A 24,571-nucleotide genomic window follows, 5' to 3' on the forward strand; every position below is an offset into this window, starting at 1 on the left:
CAGGGAAGTCCCGGAACTGACCTTTTAATTTTAGTTAATTTAGATTTAAAACGCTGCATGTGGCTAGTGGCTAATATGTTGGCCAGTTCAGCTCCATATGATAATACTGTAGCCTACATAGTTTCCTGAAAATTCATATAAATGTTCTTATAAATCTAGAGTTGAATACAATCATTCACATATTTCAGAAGTCAAATAACAATGAATTAATAATATTATTGCAACTTATGACATATCTGAAAATACTTATGAAGAGAAGTTTTATAGTTGGCAGGAGTCACATGGCTAAGGAGGATTCATCTAATCAACCACTTAGAGGACAGAGCTAAGTTTTTTAATAGTAATTAAAGTAAGTCAAATATAAGTTAATTTTAAGACCATAATATAATAGTTTCCTCTGTTGGGGGGAGGAGGGAAATGCTGTCCCATAAGATTTTTGCCCAGTGCTGAAAGATTCCATTATTTTATTCTGGGTCTTTTTCAAAAACCTCAAAAACCTTTTAAAGTCAAATGGGCCCTCCATATGAAGTAAATACTGTGTTTTGTTTGTTTGCTTGTTTGTTTTTGGTGGGGTGGAGGATAGGGAGCATGGTAAATGGGAGAAAGGTACTCTAGGAAGAATAAAGAAAAAGTGAGAAAAGTGATTTGAAAATATTTTCTGGTAGACCACGGTAGTAGGGATTTTGACTGCTTTGTGATGGCTGTTCAACCCTAGTTCCAATTCTAATTTGGTATTATTCCCATTGAACTAAACTCACATTTTCTGACAAAATATTTAAGTTTGAGAAAGCATGGCCTAGATTAAAATTCAACAATAATGGATAATAATAGCAAATTACTATTTTTAAAGTAATTATATCTCTGCTATGAATTTTAGAGATAACATAAATCTAAAATGTGATTAATCTTCCATTTATTATTACTTATTGTTTGGATTTGTACTTAGATATTACCTTAAATGACTTAAAAAACCAAAATCTTATTGAAATAATGGTAACTTTTGGAAGTAAGAATTTAGCTGTAAGAAAGCAACAGCCAATACCAGGATAATATTTATGGGCACTGAAACAGAATAAAAACATTATCATCAACTGCCTCTATCTGGCTTTTTGATGATTTCTTTAATTTACCTTTAGTTTCCTCCTTGCATTAAATTTCCTCAGTTGTTCTACTGTTTCTGGAAGATGAATCTTGTAGGCATAACGATCCCGCTCCTATAAAAGATGAAAGATAATGAACACACATAACTGTTTAAAAGAGTGAAGGAGCTTAATCTAAATAAACAGTAAGCCCAAACTGGATATGAAGGTCAAAACTGATAGTAAAATATTATTTCATTTTCAGCAATAACAAAGGGCTAAAATAATGGTCCATGTAATTTTCAGATATATGGCTATGTGGCTAAAACAATTAATCATAATTACTAGGAAGGTATGAAGTTACCTTTGATACAATCTTGTCAGGTAAAATGAGCCTTTAAAAAATTAACTCCACAACTAACTCAGCATTCTGAGTTGTCAGGAATAACTGGATTTAAAAAAAAGTCACAGTGGGCTTCCCTGGTGGCGCAGTGGTTGAGAGTCCGCCTGCCGATGCAGGGGACACGGGTTCGTGCCCCGGGTCCGGGAAGATCCCACATGCCGCAAAGTCACAGTATCTTCAAACTAGGACAAACTTTTCAAGGCCATCTAATTCAACCACTTCCCAATGTGGGATCCCCTGCAATCCCTGATGGATGATCATTCTGTTTGACCTCATACAACAGATTACTTTATGGCAGCCCACTACAATTTTAAGAAAGTGAAAAAATTCTTACTCAGCCTAGTCCCACATCTGGCTTGTATGGACTAGCTCTTCTCCTTGGGGATCATAGAGCAAACATACTACCTCTTCCATATAATACCCCTTTAGTAGTTAAGAGGGGGATCACGCTTCCACTAAATCTATTCCTCTCTGTGATAACATCTCCAGTTGCCCCAACTTCTCGTGTATATTTCAATCTGCATTTCATTCTCCTTGTCTCCCTCTTTGATTCTAGTCTAATTTGTCAGTGTATCTGGAAGATTTTATGCTACAAGTATTTATTTTAGAAATATTTCTTGAGTGCCTACTATATGCCAGGCATTGTTCTATAATCTTGGGATTAACAAGTAAACAAACCCAGCAAAGATTCTGGCCCTCATGTAGCTCATATTTCAGTGGGAGAAGATAAGAAAATACAAAAAAAAGGTAAATTATAGAGTATGTTAAGAGTGCTATGGAATAAAGCAAAAAGTAAGGCAGGGTAAAGGTACATTGCAATTTAAAATAGGATGGTCAAAGTAGGCTCAACTGAGAAAGTGATATCCAAAAGAGGTGAGAGAGTGGGTCTAGGCAGATAGAACAACTAATGCAAAGGCCTTTCAAAGGAGAGAGTGTACCCGAAATTTTCAATAAATAGCAAGGAGACCCGTGTGTGGAGTAAACAGTAGATCAGATTAGAGAAGTGGCAAGGCTGGTGGAGGGCATAAAGGGCCTTTGGCTTTTATTCTGAGTGGGAGATGGAGCAACTGGGGGGTTTTTGAGCTGGAGTGATGTGATCTGACAAGTTTAGAGGAACACTCTGGTTGTTGTGTTGAGAATAGATTGGAAGGGGGCGAGAGTTTAAAAAAAAAAGGCAGGGAGACCAGTTAGGAGGTTATTGTAGTAATCCAGGGGAGAGATGATGGTAGATGAAACCAGATGGAAACAATAAAAAGGGTGAAAGGGAGATAGACTCTGAAGGTAATTTGTTTTGTTTTCCCGAAAAAGTTTTACTGAGGTATAATTAGCATACAATTAACTGCACATGTACGATGGGATAAGTTTTGACATACGTATATAAACATAAAACCATCACCACAATCATAACGAACATATCCATCACTCTCAAAAGCTTCCTTGTGTCTCTGTCGTCCCCTTTCCCATCCCCAGGCAATCACTGATCTACTCTCCCGTTACCTGAGATTAGCTTGCATTTTCTAGAATTTTATATAGATGGAATAATACAGTACATGTTAATTATTGTCCAACTTCATTCACTCAGCCTAAATATTTTAACTTCACCCATGTTGTTGCATGTACCAATAGTTCATTCCTTTTTATTGCTGAGGGGTATTCCATTGTATAGATGTACCATAAACTTGTTTATTCAGTCACCTGTTGATGGACCCTGGGTTGTTTCCAATTTTTGCCTATTATGTATAAGGATGCTGTGAACATTAATGTACAAGTCTCTGTATGGATATATGTTTCATTTCTCTTAGGTAAATACTTAGGAGTAGAATGGCTGGGTCATTTTATAAGAGTCTGTTTAACTTTTTAAGAAACTGCCCAACAGTTTCCCAAAGTGGTTGTACCATTTTACATTCCCATAGGATTGTATAAGTTCCAGTTGTTCAACATCTGCACCTACACTTGGTGTGTTTAGTCTTTTTGATTTTAGCCATTCTGATATATGTGTGTAGAGGTATTTCGTTGTGGTGTTAATTTGTATTTCTCTAATGACTAATGATGTTGACCATCTTTGCATGTGTTTATTTGCCATCTGGATACCATATAATATTTTCAAATTAAGTCCAAGATCACATTATTATTATTTTGTAACTAAAATTTCTCTTTGTATGTGAACTACTTCTAAAATCAAATGTTTTGGTATCATGTACTTACAAATTTACTTTTGAATTTAAGTAGGATTTTAGAGTCAGTCCTGTCAACGCTTCACCTTGTTACCAGTGAAAATTCCTAAGGAATGAATACAAACACTTGAAAATTTATTTTCTGTATTAATGACTAAGAGTAACAAGAGTTCCCTGGAGAGCAAAATGATAATCTTGAGTACACATACAACACTCAAATGTCAAAATGACTCCAAGTTTTATTTCTGCTAGTTTCCATGTGCTAAACATCTTAGAAATAATTTCATTATCTTTAGGGGCTTAACATCCTTTTCCTGCACTGAGCCAAAATAGGTTCACCAATACAGAAGACATAAGAATTTATCAAATAATTAACTAGCAGAGAGAAGGATAAAATTACTATTTTAGAACAAGCAATGGAATCTTTTCATGGATTTGTTATTGCTTGTAGATTACAAATTTTAATTGTGTTAGGTCTGGTGATATTTAATTAACGTACACTGAAGAACAAACATCAAAATGGGTTTTACATTATTTTTTGAATAAAAATTATTTTGTATCGTGATAGAATACAGGGGAAAAAAAACCCCAGGGAAGGTTTTAAAAACCAAGAAGAAAACAAACAAAAAGGTACCGCATGGTATAGTAGGAAGACAACGGTCCTGGAGTTGAAAGACTTTTGTTCAAATTCTGGGTCATTTAGGTCTAGCTGTATGACCTTACATTCTCTCAGTATCAGTTGTGCCTTTTTGCAAACTAATCTTATAGGATTGTTATGAAGATTAAATGAGATGCTGTATAGGTACATGTTTGGTTTCCCTGAGTTTTAATAATCACTTTTATTAGTCAAGACATGGAAATCTCCGACATAAAAAAGTTTAGGAGCTTTTAAAAGTGTGTGTGTGAGAACAAATAGTTTACTAAATAATCTTGGCTATTTTCTAACTGAAAACATGTTCCTATTACATAAGAAAAAAGGTAAAAATAGAACAGTGAGAATTACAGAGGAACAAATCTGTAACACATTTTTAATTTTTAAAACTTACTTTATTCATTTCCAAAAAAGGTGAACCTAGTTACAGTATGTTTTTGAATAGAGAGTCTAAGGCTGCTATGTCCAGTATAGTAGCCACTAGGTAAGATATATTTACATATTTTAAATATAATAATATGATAAATATTTAAATATAATTAAATATTCAGTTGTACGAGCCACATTTCAAGCACTAAACAGCCAACATGTGGCTAGTGTCTATCACATTGGACAGTGCAGATATAAACACTGCCCTCACGGCAGAAAATTCTTATTGGACAGAGCTAGTAGGGGGTCTTTCCTTATTACTACTACTGAACTGAGGCTAAAATCTAACTAAATTTCACTTAAAATGAAATTGTTCAACATTTTAGGCATATGTAACAGAAAAAATTTCCACTGCTTTTTAAGAAAAAGGGGGGTTTCATTCCCTTTCTCAAGCCCTTTGTAGTCTTTGCAGATAGTACAACTGTGATCAAGTCTCTGGCTGACGCCTAGTGTGTGTGTGTGTGTGTGTGAGTGAGAGAGAGAGAGAGAGAGAGAGAGAGAGAGAGAGAGAGAGAGAGAGAGAGAGAGAGAGACAGAGAGAGAGAGAGAGGGCCTGGGGAAAGCGGCTTGAAAGATACATGTCATGTCTGGATTCTAGAGCCAGAAACAGGCATTGGAGCTGATTTTTAAAGCACTCCCCAATCCACAGAATAAACTCTTCTTTTTCCAAAGTCTACTTTTTTTAGTTAAGAGTTCTTGATAACAAGGAAATTAATGACTCAAAAGTGAAAGCAGCTAACAGAAGATTGAAAGCTAGAGAAAAGAAGTCCGACAGCGGAGGGACCCTAGGACTCAGAGGTGTGATCCTGTGGTGATATATCTGGGTGTTTTTTTGGCCTCCTAACATATCCTCACCTGGGTGTGAGAGCAGCCCACAACCTGGAAACTCCCAGGGGAGCGCAGACAAAATGACCCCCAAGAAAAGCCTCCTCTCTTTAGCCAAAGGACTGAGAAGAGGTTGGCTCTGCAGGACAGAAGCCTTTTGACTTCACCCACTCCATTCCAGGGGATCACCATGAAAGAAGCCAAGTTCCTCCCCCTCAGAACACTTTCTACCAAACCAGCCCTGCCTGAAGCAAAGAAGAGCAAAGAGGTGGCACCCCACCCCTAGAGAACAGGGGCAGGATTACAAAGAAGAGGCAGCTGGGGAAGGAGGGGCTTTGGCACATCCCTAGTATACCCATGTGTAAAACCAATGACAACCAACAGAGCAAGAACTCTGAGACTAAACTATGGTTTATGAAGTACCTCCCAGGTTCCAAATGAGCCTCTGGGTAGCATACAAGTGGGACAGACTAGATGAGTATTACAAAGGCATTGAAAATGCAATTGGCATTTGAATCACAGCCCATAGAAGTGGACTAGGACATGTGTTCTGAACCTAATTGGGTTAACTGCCTACCAAAATAGAAGATTTAAATAAGAATCATAGTCTCATAACATAATAATACTAAAAATGTGCAGCACAATATCCAGAAGTACTCTTCATACTAAGAACCAAGAAAATCTCAACTAAATTAAATTTAAATTTTGAAAGTTTAAAATACATCACTTCCACTCTACATGTTTAACCCCTTCTACAGGCTTCCTAATTCTGAATATCTTGAATCACTCAACTGAGCCTCATCAATTTTCCTTCCTTAATCGCTCTTGGTCTGGGTATTTCTTTCCCACTCCCACTTTTACTCCCTGCTCCAGGCCCCTGTCGCTTCCTAACTGGACAGCCCAGCTTCTATAGGATCTCTTTGCTTCTACTGCTTGCATCCCGACAGGCAACCCACCTGTGCACAGTGTCCACAGGAATTATATGAGCATACTGCTTGCCCTGTATCATTGCTCAAAAGCTTGCAGTAGCTTTTAACTCTCTATACCCTAATATCTAAAGTACTTAGTTTGGCATTCTAGATATATTCTTCCTCAAATCAAATTTTCAGGCTACTACTACTGCAACCCTTCAAATAGCTGACTTTTGTATTATGCCAGTGTACCCTGCCCCCATCCCTGAATGCCCTGAACACTTATAATGTTTTGCCTGTGCTCCTCTGTACCTCCCACATGGGCCCCCTTCAGTCCTACTAACATGTTACGTGCAGCCCTCTCTGGAGCGCTGGCCTACAGTGACCTCTCATGCCCCGCATTAGTCTTCCTGGGCTCATACTTCTGTATTCTTGTGAGGTGCTTCTCACGTGTGACTTCTTTGAAGTTATCTTTCTGTTTCTTTATGTTATATTAACAGCATTTGAAAATTCATTTCACGGGCTGACTATGCCTTTCTCTCTAATAGGTTGGGAAGTTTAATGCATAGCAGACTGAACTCTATTTCTAGTGAACACCTCTTCTGCTCACCATTCACTAAGGTGAAGTGGAGAGAGAGATACGGACATAGTCAAAAAAATTTTTTTAATAAAATTATGCTTAAATTATGATTTCTGATATTTTCTAAACAGATGAAATCATAAGATTGAAAAAAAAAAAGTCTGTTAAGGTACCTCATACCAGAAAACAAGTAAATAATAACAACCTCAAAGCATTATAAAAATGAGACAAAAGAAAAAAAAAATTTTTCTGTATTAAACAGTCCTACCTGAAACTAAAAGTAATGTGATATGAATTCAGAAAAATGTCTATAGCAACGTGTCTTACACTTTAATGAAGTACTTGATTCACCGTCCCTTGTGCACACTAGATGCTGAATATACTTTTAATTGGTGTGTTGATTGATTTTTCCAAAATTCAAATTGATTAGCCTAATATAAATACCCTTTTTGTCTTTATTATAGTCAACATACTTGGAGTCTATATATATTAAGGCTACAAAGGGTGTGAAAAGAGCTCAGTCGTTTATAAGAAAATTACAATCTTATTTGGCCTTACTTTTGTTGGAATGAATATTTACAGCAAACAGCACTAATTTAGATAAAAGTGTTAAATACATATAATTTAACAACCACAAGACACTCACATATTAACTGGTCTATTTACTCAAATTCCCTTTTGAGATGGTATGATTGAACAGGACTTTTTTTTGTGGTTTGCCAAAGAAATAATAATTGTTTTGGACATAAAACAACGGTATCATGACTTTGGGTACTCTTCATTACAAGGATTTTCATCATTTTATTTCTCTACATTGCAGTTATTCAGGAGTTTTTCATATTTAAACCACAGCTTAAATTTTTTTTTTTTTTTTTTTTTGCAGTACGCGGGCCTCTCACTGTTGTGGCCTCTCCCGTTGCGGAGCGCAGGCTCCGGATGCGCAGGCTCAGCGGCCATGGCTCACGGGCCCAGCCGCTCCGCGGCATGTGGGATCCTCCCGGACCGGGGCACGAACCCGTGTCCCCTGCATCGGCAGGTGGACTCTCAACCACTGCGCCACCAGGGAAGCCCCATAGCTTAAATTTTAGCCATTGCTAAATTACCACCACTTATATGCACAGAAATGATTTAAAAGTATACATGGAAAAGTACTGAAATATAAGCCTGTTCTCATCAGCTAGATAATATTCTCATTGAATTCTTCCATCTTCAGATAACACACTGCAGCGAAGGTAAACTGTAGTTCAGACATGGCACGTGACACTAAGCTCAAACAGCCTCCTGGAATTTTTTCATTTAAGTTACGGACACTTTTTGTCTTTTGTCTTTCTGGTGCCAGAAATCTATTGTGTATTAAGCTCAGATTATTTGGAAAAAGAACTATAATCATTGCAGGGATAAGGGTTTCCAAAAATAAATGTTATTAGTCAAGATATGCAAGATAATGAAAGCCAAATTTTCTAAAGGATCTTAAAAATGACTAATATGGCTGCCATTTTCACTGTTATTTGGCATTTAAACTAGCTTCAAACAAACAAAAGATCCCCATTATGAGAAACTGAGGCAAAGGAAAAATAGGAGTCCCCCCAAATGGTTTATTTCTGGGAGAAAATAAGTACAAGAAAGTATCTCAGAACTGTTTACTCTTTTCAGGAATAGCTACAACTGGGGAAATTCAAGTCAAGAATAACTAGAACCAAGTATCAGAGGGTTGAATGCAGATGTGAGAAGTAATATTCTTAAGGAGAATCAAGATCCACTGGAATCTCAACATTGTTTGATAATATTATTATTCCTTGTCATCGCTGTTAAGATACATTATTAATCTATGTTTAAATATACATTATTATTTTGCATAATTTCTGGGGAGGTAGCATGGTATAGTAGTATGAACATTTATTCATTCATTCACTCATTAAATCATTAACTAATATTTATGAGCACCTACTACATGTCAGACACTTTCAAAGGTTCTATACAGAAGTGAACCAACTGCGAAAAATTCCCACTCTTATGCAGCTTATATTTTATGGGAGTAGACAGATAAACAAATAAGTAAAATATAAGTATGTCTCATGGTGACCAACACTATGGAAAAAACTAAGGCAGGGAAGGGGGATAGGGAATACTGGTGGCAGGGAACATTCCTTCTCTCAAATTTTAAATTGGGTGGTCAGGGAAGATCTTACTAAGAAGCTGATGTATAAGCAAAGACCTGAAGATGGTGAGGGAATAAGTCATGAGGATACCTTGGGGAAGAGTATTCTAGGGAAAGGGCACGACTAACACAGAGGCAATGAGGCAAGTATGGGCCTGCTGAGGAACAGCAAGGAGGCCAACGTGAGGGAACAAAGTGAGAAGAGGAGAGTAGTAAGGGGTGAAATGAGACAGGTATTGGGGAGCAAAACTGTAAACTAAATTAAGAATACCTCAGGGGACAGGGCCTAGCCTAAAGGTATAAATTCAGGGTGTACAGATAGCATTTAAAGCCATTAAAACTAGATGAGGTTTCCAAGGGTCTGAGTGTAGACAGAAGGAGGAGGGGCTGTGGCACCCCACTGTGAAGACCTGGCTGGGGGAGATGAGAAAGAATCAGCACCATCTGAAAAGGAGCAGCCAGAGAGGTAGAAGGGAAACCAGGAGAGCAAGGTGTCCTGAAGCCAAGGGAGGACAGTGTTTTGGAAGGATGGATGTCAAATGTTGCTGATATGCCAAGAGGGAGAAACCTGATATTTCGCCACTAGACTCAGCAATGTGAAGGTCAGCAGTGACTTGACAAGAGCTATTTTAGTGGAGTTGGTAGGATTGCAAACCTGGCTAGGGTGGGTTCAAGACAAAGAGATGGGAGAAACTGGAGAAAGTGAGTAGAGATAAATCTTTCTAGGAGTTTTGCTGTCAAGGAGAGCAGAGAATAGGGGTAGAAGCTGGAGGGGGTGGTAAGGTCAGGAGAAGATGTGTGTGTGTGTAATAAAAATAAACTGTAGCTTGTTAGATCCAACAGAGATAGGAAGTTGATGATGCCAGTAAGCGGACACATGTGAGAGCAGTGACCTTGAGTAAGTGAACTGGATAGGATCTTGAGTACAAAGGAAGGGGGTGTGGCAGGCTGAATTAAAATCCTGGCTCCACCACTGACAACTTTTGTGACTTGAGGCAAGATTCTTAACCTCTCTGAGGCTTAGTTTTCTCACATGTAAAGTGAGAATTTCCTGGAACTGTTGAGCAGTGTAATGTCTTCATCAAATAGTACTGTCTCATTGAAGTCCCAAGTTATACCTTTAATACTTCATCAGCAGGATGGGATATAAAAAGAACTTTTAAAATCTGCCTTTTTCCTAAGACAATAAACCCATATCTAGTATATACTGAAATAAAAATAATGCTATGAAGTACACATTCACACCCAAAATAATGATAATCACTTTTTAATTATCACACAGTTGAGTGCTATTTCCGTTGTTCATGTTGCACATCTTTGGAACATGTGTTGGTAGAGAACAAATAGGCCTTCCTCCCTGATGGATTCTGCCTTAATCCGCTTTTGTACCCTCTTGTGATGAGAGCTGAATGTCACTCGAATGGTACATCCTCTTAGATGTTTACAGAGGATGTACAGAAACAGCAAATAAGACGAACAAAACTGTAACGAAAAAATGCTCAGAAAAAAAAAAGGGTGGAAAGGGGCACCTTACAGAGCAATGCATTCCTGTCACTGGAACTGTTTAAACAAAGTGTAGATGGCCACCTATGAGCTCATGTACCTTAAGCCATGGGTGATTCAGCGCTTCATAAACAGTGATCCTTTCAGCAGGATCCAGCATCAGCATGCGGCGTACTAGGTCTTTGGCACTTTCAGAGATATGGCTCCACTGCCTTGGATTCATCTGAAGAGGAGGAAAAAGGAAAATTACAGTTATGTCCAGTGAGAAGTTAACATTCTCTGTTATTTAATATTCCTATGCTGTTTCAACAGGAATAAAATTCTTGGAGCAGGGTGGAGAAATCTGATTCTAAAGGCTTGCTTTCTAAGGAAGAAGAGGACAGATGCAATTCTTTTTCTGTTGTTGTTCAATACATGAGAATTTGCAGGAGTAAATATTTGTTATACATGTTCTTCTTGTTATATATGTAATAATATTTTTAATAATTGAAGAATAGAACATTCATGATTCCAGGTTCTACCTCAGCTAAAATAAAGAGTCTAGAATGTAGACTCTAAAAAGGTTAGAATACTTTGATCCAGAAAGGACTAAAATAAAATTTAAAAATTTGAAGAAATATTTTTAATATTTTGCTTTTAAAACTTGGAATTGGCAGTAATTGTGAAGCTATGCAAAGTAGCTTTTATTAATAGGAGACTTTGGTCACTGTATGTCATTTTCAGTATTTAGGAAAAAATATACCATTACTAAAGGCCTTACAAAAAACCCAATTCACTTGTATACTGTTCTTAAAGAAGTTACTTTTCTTTCTCTTTTAGAGATGAGACAACTAAGCCACAAGGTAAATTAACTAAAGTCAAACAAAAAAATTATGAGTTGTTCCTAAGACACACAACTTGTGAGGAAGGCTGTGGATCTATGAGGAAAAGAGTTGGAAGGCTCCTGGGAAAAGGGGTATGTCTGAGACCAGGAACCAGGAAAAAATGGAAAGCAATGCTTAGGGCTTGGAGTTGGGAAGGTAAGTGGGGACAGGAGGGTAGAGATGGAGTAGGGTCTCACTCCCTATTTAATATGAGGAAACTGACTGATTGGGTGAGCTCATGGGAGCTGCCTGGTGCCAGGAGCTTTACGCAATGCCATGGCTTTAAGTGGCAGAGACCTTTGTCACCTCCTAAGGGAGAAAGATGCAGAATAAAGTCCACAACAGGTTAAAGGCAAATGAAATCACAACTTGCATCACAGTACACATGAATCATTATGATCCCGCCAAGGGTTAGTATTAGACATTTCGCTCTGGCTAATGTAAGGCTTTGTTCTAGTAGACGTGGAGTGGAAAATGTTCCATTTTCTTTTTCTAACAGGCAGAATTCCAAACGATAGTCACTTCTCTTGTCAGATTCCTTAATTAAATGAATACCATGAGACTGTTGAAATATTGTCATCCTACTGAAATTGTGATCAGTTGACGAGTTTGAAATAAGGAAGTATGTGATTAGATGGGGCTTAGATAGCCTTGTTTCCTCTTCCCCATCTTGGAGCTGATGTAGTCTTTAAAGTCTGAATGATCTGTCCTCAGGAAAGGGGTTGAGAAATCATCTGAAAGTGGTGGTAAGACTTCTGAAGTGAATAGAGGTTGAGAAGTATACTCCGCAGTCCTTTTTATGAGGAAGCCCAATCCAGGGTTTTCTCTTCCTTTGGCAGAGAAGACTAGTTGAAATTAATTTGGGAGGTTGAGTACATAAGGGGGAACAAAACAGGGCTATAAAACAGTCTCACTTATTTGAATACTAAAGCCAGGCAGCTAAGGACTCCTGCTGTGTAGATACCAACTGGCTATCCAGAAATAAGTGATATAAGATGACACTGTATCTTTTAGAGACTTTGTGAAATATATTTCTGTCCTTTATAAAAAAATTAATTGAAATTAAATGTTAGCATATATTTTAGCTAAATAGTATTCTCCCATATTGACCTTAAAAGATCAAGTAAGCTAGTAAACAAGAATAAAAAGTTAAATTAAAATCATTTAAGACCAGTAGTAGTTTATAAACTATGACAATTTAAATGTACTACATTTAAAATATGTCATCAAAATTTTCTTGAAAATACTCATAGAGATCAAGGATTTTAATATTTATTTTGTTAAGGGCGACCAGGGTGATAAAATGATATTTTTGAGATCTGCTTCAAAATAATCTAGTAGCATGTGGAATATAGATAAAACAAGGCTGGCTGTACGTTGATAAGTGTTAAAGCTGGGGGTTCATTATACTATTATCTCTACTATTTTGTTTGTTAGAAATTTTCAGTAATAAAAAATGTAAAAATAAATGCAGACACAATCACAGCACAGTATTTTTTTTAAAGGCCCAATAGGTTCATCACTGATGGTAGAGATGGATCTATACTTCAAACTAAGATGCTGAAAACCTGAGGCTTTTGTAAGGAAAGCCATGAATATAAGTGAGAGGTGAGGTTAGCCAAGTAATAGTAAATACGAATTAACCTCAAAGCTTCAAACCCCCAGGTACAGAAATTATGGTATAGCTGCCACCATCCATCTGACTATATTATACTATAATGCTAAGAATAGGAAATTTTCAAACAAATTTTTGGACATGTGAACAGTCCAAGTTTTTTTTTTTAAACAAAGAAACAAAGATAACTATTCAATGCTTTAAAATAGACAAAATCAAATACCAGAAGCTGTTGGAATGAAGCACATTGCCTTGGAAACCAGGAAGTTAGCAACAGAACAAACACAAAAGAAGAATTCTATTATTAGCGAATGCTTATAACTCAAAAAGGCAGGTGGGAGATTTTAATATATGGTACCTACGTCATAAGCCGCTGTGAGGATGAAAAGAGTTAATATAAGTAAAGTGCTTAGAATAGTTCCTGGAACATAGTAAGTGCTATGTATGAGTTAGCTATCATTATTGCTAGTATTATTATTATGCTGATGCATTATTGTGTTTATTTTCATATGCTAGTATCTGTGATTTCACTTGGCAAACTTCAACCAGAAAGCCATAACCGTGCATTCCTGATAGCCACTTACAATTTCAAGGGATTGGAGGGGGATGATTACTTACAAGCAGTTTCCTGAGACTTTTAGTTACCTTGAAAGGATTGATTTTATTCCCCAGTGGTCAACTGACTCTAAGAGAAGCAGAAAAACCTATACTTAAAACATCTTTCTCTGTTAACAGAGTTTTGGCATATATCATAATCCAAATAAAATAAAAGACAAACCTGTATGCCTTTATAAGCTGATGGTACATAAAGCCCAAGGGAAAAAAAGTACAGACCATTCTCACCTTCTCACTTCCACAAGCTTCAGTTATGGCTTAAAGGATAAGGCTACAACTCTGAAACTACTTTACCTTTCATTTCTTTTTTTTTCTTTTTCTTTATTTGTTTCAAGTCCCATGTAAAATTCTAACATAACTGAGGAATTGGAAAAAAAAAAACTTTAGGGGCCTCACAGTTTTGGAGTGTAGTGTTATATAAACCTGTGTGTATCGTTTTATGTTGCCAGGCATGGCTGAAAATGAAACAGTGATTCTGTTGAACAGAAAGTACATGTGTTAATAATAACGGGAGGAAAAAGAACTTCCTCAAAATAAGCTGCCCTGATTTGATATCCAGACACATACTCCTCTGTGCTTCCCATACAGAGCATCCTATTCCGTCAGCCATACAAGGTAGTACAGGGCAGTAAAGTATAAGAGCTCGGGTAGTGAAACCAACCTTAAGCGTATTTCTAAGAACCCCCTAGGTCTTTTTGGTATAGCCACTCATAATGTCAGTAATGACGTCTTAAATTACTTGGTAATGAAAGTAATAATGTACTAATCAGGAGTCTGTGAATAGTACATGCAGTTTCCAATTCACAGTAGCCAAAGATGAATATAAATATTTAAATCACACCAAAATGGCTCTAAATTATATTATGAAATGCCATTGTGATATTGGCATTTCAGTTTATCCTGGAAGGTAAATGGCAAATTTTTCAGCTGTGCTGGCTGACTACATAAAATGCAATAAAATAACATGTATGATAAAGCAAAATCAAATAAAGGCTAATAGACACTAAATCTAAAATTAAGATAAAGAGTGACTAATTACCTGGATGAAATTTCCATTTTAACTTTACAAATCAAGCAAAAAGTAATAAAAATAAAGCCCTTTTCTCAAATTACACAAAGAAGGGCCAAAGAAGTTTATTTTCCAGCTTAGCCTGAATAAGTGGGTTCGGTCACCAGACAGCTAATGGAAACTATAAAATCTGGGCACAGGTTTGTCACAAACACCTTACCCAGGGTAAAATAAAAGGTCAAATTTGCTCACAATAAATTCCAAGGAGCAGTCCAAATTCTTTCCCTGAGCTAGAATTTTATTTGAAATAAGTAGGGCACTAACCAATTTCTTTGACTTAGCTAAAGAGGCAGTTTTGCTAGAATGTACTTGTGGTAAAAAAATTTGATTTTAGTGTGGCTTTATGACTCTGAGAGCCCAGGACTCTTACACTGTTGATTTAGCACATGGAGGAAAAGGGGAACATCCATCTGATCTCTGGTTTTTACACTGTATCAAAGACGAGTGGGGACCCTGTTTTCTGGACTGAACACAGAGTTGGAATCCAAATACATGGGATAGACTTTAGAGGCAGCACAGAGGGAATGAGAAGGGAGGGGTGAGGCAATAGTTGTTTTAAAGCCAGTCACCTGGATGACAGTTCGGCCGATAGGGTCAAATTTATTTGAGGCCTTTGTTGCCTAACAAGGCTGGTGGATCAATGATGCAAGCATCTCTGACTGGGTGACTATGTGACAACCAGAAAGTAATCCAAAGACAGACAGCAACTTCAAAACACATTTTTCAGAATAATTTAATCTCAATGGAAAAATAAAACATTCACAATATGTTACCTTATATTTTCCTTTAATAATGCCTTCAAACAATCTTTCCTTGGTTCCATAAAAAGGCAAACAACCGCTTAGCAGGATAAAAAGGATCACGCCACAACCCCAGACATCTACAGGTTTTCCGTAAGGCTCTCTTTTGACAACTTCTGGGGCCATAAAATGAGGTGTTCCAACTCGTCCTACATTTAAAATGACAACATCAAGGAAAAATGTTTACATAAAATGGGCTTTTTGTTTCCCATTTGAAAACTGAAAATACGAGAACAATAACAGTGTGAATGACAAGGTTAACAATGCAAATATTCTCTTACCACCTCTCCCCTCCTCTATAAAATCAAGGAAAAAAGGCAGAAAGAAAAAAATTTTTATCTAATCACGTCTTGAAAGTATTGAGCCCAGGAGAGGTACTTTGTCTTCTAACACTGTTACTTCCTACTGAATTCCATAGGATGCATGGTAAGTATTTACCTATTTGTTGCTTCATGAAGAAGTTGTTTAAATTTTCTAATTTTCACAAGTTTGAAAATTACTAAAAATACAGAGCAGAGGCAGGGGCGGGGGGGGGCAAGTGAGAAAATATCTGTAGAGGAAAAGATTACTTTTGACTGTCAAATAGAAATTCTCAAATTAAACCTAATGCTTAGAACTTTTATTTGGAATATGAATCTGAAATCCTGTTCGGTTGATTTTAGGAATTAATTGCAGCAATTACCAATTGTTAGTAAGATTTTGTTATAATAAGATTTTTTAGCTTCCTCCAAATGTTAACATTTGAACAGAATGAGAGCAAATATATGACATAAACCAAAGTAAAATCATGAAGCTCCTCCCATTCAATCTTCTTTGACTTCTATCTTCTTTGAAATGCTTTTTTCTTTTTTTCCTATCAAAGTTAGGTTTCAGGAAGGAATCTGAAAGCAGTTGTTTCTACACTAGTAACCATCTTTAACTCACCATCCCAAAAGAAGTCTTTTCTTCTACTGGAGAACGAAAGGCTTGTACCCTGTAGGGAAATTACTGTGGGAGGGGAACTGCCCACCAGACTTGGCAGCTCTTCTAGCTCTATGCAGGCTCCTCCTCTCCTCCCTTTCCCTCTACAGCCCCACCCTCATCATCACGAGTCCAAGATAATTTTTATTTTGAAGCTTGCACAAAACTTTATGTAGAGCTCAGAACTGTGATCAGAGTTTAAACACAGACCTCAGAGATCTTCTAATCCAGCTAGAGAGAATATATCATAAAAGTCTTGTTGGTGATTGTCAAACCTGGTTGGGATGAGAAGGATAAAGCAGCTCTTAGCTTGTGTCCTGGGAATATTCCTTTGCTGCAGATCATAATGGTTCCTCTCCTTCCCCCATAATAGAAGAGATTAAGTTCAGGGTTCAGGGAGTGAAAATATATTTTTTTTTTTTTTTCTTTTTGCAGTATGTGGGCCTCTCACAGTTGTGGCCTCTCCCGTTGCGGGGCACAGGCTCCGGACGCGCAGGCTCAGTGGCCACGGCTCACGGGCCCAGCCGCTCCGCGGCACGTGGGATCTTCCCGGACCGGGGCACGAACCTGTGTCCCCTGCATCGGCAGGCGGACTCTCAACCACTGCGCCACCAGGGAAGCCCAGTGAAAATATTTTTATTTAAAATGTATAGTAGATCAGTGAAAACTCTACTGGTTAGAAGGAAAGATTTTTATTTCCATATTGCCCCATTTGGTTTCCTCAAGTAACAAAAAGAAGTTCAAATGATGAGAACTAAGCCTTCTACTTCATTAATAGCCTGGATAGGGCAGTGCCCTTGGAGAATTTGCCTTGGTCTGATGGACAGGAGCTGGTAAGAGTAGGGAAAAGCAGGGTAAGAGATCAGAGTACTGGTACCAGGGCACCAGCCAGGTACCTGCTGACGGTTGGGATACTGCTTTGAAACTCAACTTGACTCCTACTATTTCCCTTACAAGGCAGGACCAAGCATCTCAAAATGTAGGCCTCAATCTGGGACTAGTCAGAGCCACCACAGCCAGCCCCAGACATCCAGGGGAGGTTCTTTCCATTTATCCATATTGAAGACTACCCTGGTTCTGGAGAATTAGGGTTCATCCTTGAGGAATATACATGTCTTTTGGTTCAAGAATCTGCTCATAGATGAAAGGGGAAAAGACCATGGTAGAAAGAATACACAGGAATGATTTTTTTTATTGCATGAAGATCGGGAGGTGTGAAAGGACTGGAGTCAACCTTTAACATACACCAACCTCCTCAATTTCCTGGTCTGTGATCACTTGACTTTTCCTTCTTTGTGGTCACTTGATTTTTATGACTTTGACCACAGAATTCTAAGAATGGGAGGCCAATTACCAAGCCAAATTAAATGTCACTGTATATGAGACACTTCCGATGTACATTTAAATGTTACCTTTTTTGATAATATAATAAAAGCTTATTACCTAGAACCTCAGGGTGGGGAGAGCTGTTCTGAATAGGTACGCATTCAATACTTTAGGACCTGGATCTTTACGCACCGAAACCTTTTTACTTTAATAATTTGGGATGGCTCTCTTTGTACAATTTCCTGACTTCTCTTACACAAGATGCTGTACATAATTTAACCTCTTCTTGATGACTCAGAATTATCATTGTGGATACCAATGAAAGAACTCTGGTATGGAACCAAAATTGCCCTTGGGAACTTCAGAGGTATGCAAGGGTTCATTTCTTCAGTACCAAAAGGCTGCTGTGCTTTCCAACTTTTGGTGTCTGCTCAATGTATTTCTTTCTGTCAGGCTTTCATTTCTTTTCTTTCACTATGCTTACTCTAGCCTTGTCTTCTCCTAATTTTTGCATAAAATCTGCTATAAACTGTAATCTCATTAGAAACCAGATTCTTTCATTTAGTAAAAATTTCCTAAGTGCCTGCTAGGTCCCAGACACAATCTAGGACCACTGTGGGCATACAAGAGATAAGCCATGGTCCCCCCACTTGCCCTCACAAACCTCAGTCTTTGATATAATTACAAATCCCTGCATCAAATGCTACATGGAGGTATGTAGCCCAGATAGCTATGGTAATATGGGAGAGAAGGAATAGGGTTACCTCACTTGGGATGGTGAAGATCAGCCTGCTTTTAAGAGATGATTGTTAGCTCAGCCTTCAAGAATACTTAGTTAACTAGATACATAAAATGACAAAAGGCGTTCTAACCAGAGGGAAGAGCAGGTGCAAGGTATGAAGGAACACGAATCCACAAAAGTTTCTGAAAAATGGAAGCACGTCAGCCTCAGAGTGTGTCTTTAGATGCTCACTTGAGAGAACCATGAACAGGTATTAAGGGCAGGAAATGCCTTGCTGCTATTATAATTATTTCCTAGGTTCCTAGATATATTCTGGATAAGTGAGTTTTCCAAACAGCTGAGTTTCAGATAGGGGAAGTGTAAATATACGTAAATGGTTTTTACTATATGGAACATATAAAGGAGAGAATTCTTTTCTATTTGGAGAACTGAGTGATCAAAGATTCTAATCTGACAGGAAAATAGCTTTCTGTTAAATATTAGCAAATGAGCTGATAAATAGTAAAATTTTTAAAAGTATTGATACCTTAAACAACATGAAAGCTTTTTATAAGAGAAATCATTTATCCCTTATCTACATCTGTAGACTGTATTTTAAAAGACATTGCAATGCTTGAAGTAGTTATTTCAAGACTGCAAGGAAAGGTATGTTTAAGAAACGACAATATTTTGACCATCACAAAGCATTTTAATTCTAGAAGAATTGAGAAAAATAAATTTTGCATAACTGACACACTGTGGGTTAAAAATCAGCTTTAAAAATATACAATTTAGGGGAAAGATTCATGGACTTTAGGAAAATAGATTAACATGTAAAAAATGTCTGGGTAAATCAAATGAATCCGTTTTTCCCCTTCAGTTGAGATGCACAGTAAAATATGAAGCTCATACCATTTTAAATACTAACAGGATGAAGATCCAGACCAAGAGAAACAAAGACACTATAATATATATAGCATATAAAAGGAATATAGCATATATTATATAGCATATATAGCATATAGTATATAGCATATAAAAGGAATTCGTTTTATTTCATATCATCCCATCAACCGTGAGGATGTAATCGTCAGAAATCATGTGTTATTTAATTGTGTAGTCTTAACATGGGGGTGAGTTGTACAAATACCGGATTTGAGAGAGTTAGTTCAACAGCAACGTTTGTTTAAAAACAACAATTTAAGATTTGTAGTTGATTGCACAATTAATATGAGCCAGCAGTGTTACAGCGTTGTCCAAAAAGCTCATGCAATTTGGGCAGCCTGACAGAAATGTAGATCCACGGCAAAAGAAGTGATAACCTCAAGCTTCTGTGCGCTTGGAAGTACCTGTATTTGTGCTCAGTTTTGGCTCTGTACTTGGTGCACAGTCAGGAGACTCTTAACCACTTTATGTGAGGAATGGCTAAATTAACCTAGGCAAATTAACTTGGATAGGACTTAGGGGAACATTATAGCTGTTTTCAAGCATCTGAATGACTATCATATGGAAGAATTAAAATTGTTTACTGTGGCTCCAAAAGTCAGAATTAGGACCACTGGGTGGAAGTTACAGGACGACAGACTTCCATTCAACGCAAGGATGAACCTTTCAATACTTAGGAGCTTTCCAAAAATGCAATGAACTGTCCTGGGACACACTGAATTCTTTGCCATGTGAGGAATTAAACTAGAGCTCAGCCCTTTGCTGGGAATTTTATGAGAGAATTCAATCATTAGTTACAAGACTGGAGAAGTTAAGGCCCCTTCGAATTCTGAGATTCAATGATTCTGTGATTAAACTGTTCTTTGTTACCTGACCTTATGGTCAGTCCTCTAATCACAGATGAAAAATTTCAAAACTTTTCATTAGTTTTGAATTTACTAGTTCATTAGAATTAGAAGGAAAAAAATCAGTTTTCAAAACTATACTCAACTTGCAGTTTCTCAGATTCTTGGAAATGATTAGAAGAAAATGCAAAACTAGAGGGCTTCCCTGGTGGTGGAGTGGTTGAGAGTCCACCTGCCGATGCAGGGGACACGGGTTCGTGCCCCGGTCCGGGAGGATCCCACATGCCGCGGAGCGGCTGGGCCCGTGAGCCATGGTCGCTGAGCCTGCACGTCTGGAGCCTGTGCTCCGCAACAGGAGGGGCCACAACAGTGAGAGGCCCGCGTACCGCAAAAAAAAAAAAAAAAAAAAAAAAAGAAGAAAATCTAAACACAATTTAATTTAATTTTAGAGGGCAATGTGGTAAAATAATGATTTAAAGAATACAACTATGACTCATGGCTCATTTTTCAGAAGATGGTCTATGTTAATACTGCTTCAATGTTTTAGTAACAGTGAATTAAATGAAATATCCTGTGTAAAAGATTATTATTTTGATATTTATCATTTGTTAGGTATTTGAATTTAATACTGTTGATATTGTTCCTCTTTGTGAAGGCTGGCAGTACTTCGAGATGGAAAATATAAAGCAATGACTAGAAGATTGGTAGTCTGCAGAAGGGAGAATTAAGTAATTTGCAAAACTAAAGAACAAAACTAAAAACAGGGCAGCATTCTGAGCTGGAATCTACTGCAAGGAATAAATAAAACCAAATACTTGAATCTGTAATTAGCATCCACCTTTGTACACTGGTGAAGAAAGTTTCCATTTGAACTTTTCTTCTTTTGTTTCTGGCATGGGAATTTTCTAATTATGTTTGTTTTGGCTAATAATAAAATCAGTCTGTACTCACATCTGCTTGCTCTTCCCAAATACACAGATTGATGGCTTGAGTGGGACTCTTTCACAAGTGGAAAGAGGAAAACAGTGTGAAATTAAAAATTAGCCATAGATGTAACCTGAAAGTAGTTAATCCACACATTTTAGATTTGACTTCATTTGGCCAGTTCAACTTTAAAAGTCACTTTGCCTCAAATATCATCTTCTTCCAATACTGTTTTAATCTTTGTATGTTGGGTCTCTTCCCTGTTAAGTGTTGGGGATACAAAGAGTAAAAAGACAGAGTCTATTATCTTAAGGGACTAAAATTCTAATTATGACTACAGAATTATTAAATTCAACACTACATTATGGCACTTTTGTGGGTGGGTTAGGGTGAGGTAGAATGCGGTATGAAACACTGAGGATGGACTAATATTTAGTCTGAAAGTTTTACACCAGCCTGAAAGTGACGAGGTTTTGAAGGAAATTTTAAAAATAGTGTTCTTACCTCCAGCTACAAGTCCAGACTCCCCTAATTGAATAGCTACCCCAAAGCCCCCAAGTTTAACAGGTGCCGAGTTTTCCTTTGAGGCAAGGAGAACACAGTGGGGCTGAAAAGAAAAAACAAACAAACAAACCAAAGTTAAGGATTAACTGAAGACGAACAATTCAATTTACACAAAACTGAATAACATGACCATATTGTAATACTTTAAAAACTGGAATTACTTTGGATGCTTGAATTATTTCTCTATTCTCACTTCTGGCTGATTTCTCCAAAGACTTACCTGTTTTATCCAATATTTTTCAGGAATTATTTGTTTCCAAGACTAGGGTGTAGTGCTAGGAATTACTTAGGAAGCATGGATGTTCAAGACAGACATGTTTTCTGCCTTTTCATGCAATATTTTCTTCCTTTGAGTGACACTCTACATTTAAGGAAAAATATATTTTATACCTGTGTTTCTTGTAACCTCTGACTTGACCTACAGAGCCACTGTATCTTGGCCCTTAGGGGATGTTGACGGCCCTTTCTTTGTCCACTCTCCCACCATCCTATTTCTTTTCTTTATTCATTCCGCCCCCAAATAAGAAGAGTCAGATTTAATGACTTTAACTGAGCCTGGCTCCTGGGGAATTCAATGCTCTTCCTGGGGTCTTTTCTCTGGACCTGCCCTTCCTCTCTGTGGGAATGGGAGGTGAGAAAGGAGAAGGGGGAAAGGAGACTACTTGGCTGGCCTCTAGTCCAGGGTAAAGACAAACTCCCCGAGGAGCAGCTGCTTGACCAGGACTAAGAATCATATGCTTTGTGGAGGAGCTTGTCCTCTGCATCTGCCTCTTTCTGGGACCTTGTTGGGGCTGGTGTCAGGAAAGCATTTAATTGTAGGGAACTTTGGTCTCTGCTCAAATACTATGCTCCCCAACATGACTAACATTACATATGCTATGACCTGATCTTAAAATACCAGTTAGTGAAAAAGGTAAGCCTCTTCAGGCTTGGAAGATAAAAGTATTTTTTATTCTGTCCTATACTTGCTCATACATAAAATGACACAGTTTTAGTTCAGGTTTAGCCTACATGAGAGTGGGCATGAAGAGACCTGTGCAATAAAACTCTGAGCTGGTACACCCGGAGAGATGTTTGATGATGGATACGCAAAAGTGGGAGGGATCCTTACTCTGCCCAATGAAAGCATCAGGGTTCCACTTTGGAAGTTACTTTTTGTCCAAGGCTGTTTAAAGACCTTTACGATAGAGTCTAGCACAAAGAAAGATGAGCCCTTGAACATAAATGTATGTATGACTGTGTATGAGTTAGAGAAAGAGAGGAGAGAAAAAGCAAGTGTACTGGAATGGTGAGCAAACTGCAGGAAGACACAAAGTAGCCAGAAGGGTCTATGGAAGAACAAGCAAACCTCTATAGAAACCAATTGATAAAGAGTGCTCTCCCTCAATGAGAACTTTCAGCTGGTTCAAATAGAGATCAATGACAACAGACCTGAAGAAAAAAGCAATAGCCCTGGCATGATTGTAGTGCGGGGCACAGCAAATGAACCAGCCTAGAAAAGGGTGGCCATGATGCAGAAGAAGAAAATACAAACTAGACCCAGACAGGGTTTCCTGGCCAGTGTCTTCAACACCTTCTTAGGAAGGAATAGTAGAAGCTTAAATCAGAATCCCAGAGTATATACTTTATACAGTTTGTTGACTATATTTATGCTTAAGTTAATGTTACACTGAGATCTATGTATCCAGCAGCGCATGGATTCAGTCACTCTCAACAAACGCTTAAGTGAGATAAGTCATAAAATTGGAATTTAAGATAGAGAATAAACAAAGAAACCAACATACGTAAATGAATACAAGACTAGGTAGTGTTAAGTGCTATGAAGTAAAATTAGGCTGGTAGGGAAGTAGGTGTGACAGGTTTGAAGACTAGGGAGCTGCTATTTAATAAGAGAAGGGGTGTCAGAGAAGGCCTCTCTAATAGGGTAATATGTGAACACAGACCAGAATGAAGTCGCAGAGCAAACCACATGGAAGCAAGATCTTGGTGTGGAGGATAATAAGTACAAAGGCCCAGAGGCACGAAGGGGATTGGTAAGTTTGGAGAAGAGTAAAGAAGCCAGTGTGTTGGGAAAGGAATGAACAAAGGGAAGAGTGGTGGAAAATGCGATTCAGATGATCAAAGACCCTGTGGTCTAGGGTTTTGAAGTCAAGGCCAGAACTCTGGGTTTTAGGCTGAGCAAGATAGAAAACCACTGGAAAGTTTTGAGCAGGAGAGCATTAAGATGAGTTTTAGGTTTTGAAAGGATCACTTGAGCTGCTGCGTGGAGAAGAGATTGCAAGGGCACAAGTGTGGAAGAAAGGAGACCAGGTAGGAGGCTTCTGCGGTTGTCTATAATGATTTATAGATTTTTAATATTTTTGATGTGTTTTAATCAATTGCAGTCATTATTCATTTTCATGCTCGAATTGTCCTGTTTTTGGCCAGTGAGAGCCCCTACTTAAGTCAGCTTTTATGTCCTTTTGTAAGACTCTAGGAGTCTGATAACTTCCTTGCTTTCAGGCACAAGGTGTTCAAGGCTTGTCTTGTTCATTTCTTGCCCCAGAATTGGAGCTGGCCATTTCTCCAAACAGTCCCATTTCTGTTTAGTGGGTAAAGGTACTTAAATCC

At 37.8% G+C, this 24,571-nt stretch overlaps 1 protein-coding gene across 11 annotated transcripts in view; it reads right to left on the reverse strand.

Annotated features, from left to right (window-relative positions):
- The window catches only part of CASK (calcium/calmodulin dependent serine protein kinase), a 389,604-nt gene that overhangs the window by 116,494 nt on the left and 248,539 nt on the right, over positions 1-24,571 (reverse strand). For all 11 annotated transcript variants that reach the window (XM_049704817.1, XM_004281357.2, XM_004281355.3 and 8 more), the window contains exons 6-9: positions 21,902-22,004; positions 15,650-15,825; positions 10,815-10,937; positions 1,131-1,214 (exon numbers count right to left, since the gene is read on the reverse strand). In XM_049704817.1, the coding sequence (XP_049560774.1) occupies positions 1,131-1,214; positions 10,815-10,937; positions 15,650-15,825; positions 21,902-22,004 (486 nt within the window). The remainder of the gene's footprint in view (positions 1-1,130; positions 1,215-10,814; positions 10,938-15,649; positions 15,826-21,901; positions 22,005-24,571) is intronic.

Source organism: Orcinus orca, chromosome X, assembly GCF_937001465.1.
Source record: "Orcinus orca chromosome X, mOrcOrc1.1, whole genome shotgun sequence".
Lineage (NCBI taxonomy): Eukaryota > Metazoa > Chordata > Mammalia > Artiodactyla > Delphinidae > Orcinus > Orcinus orca.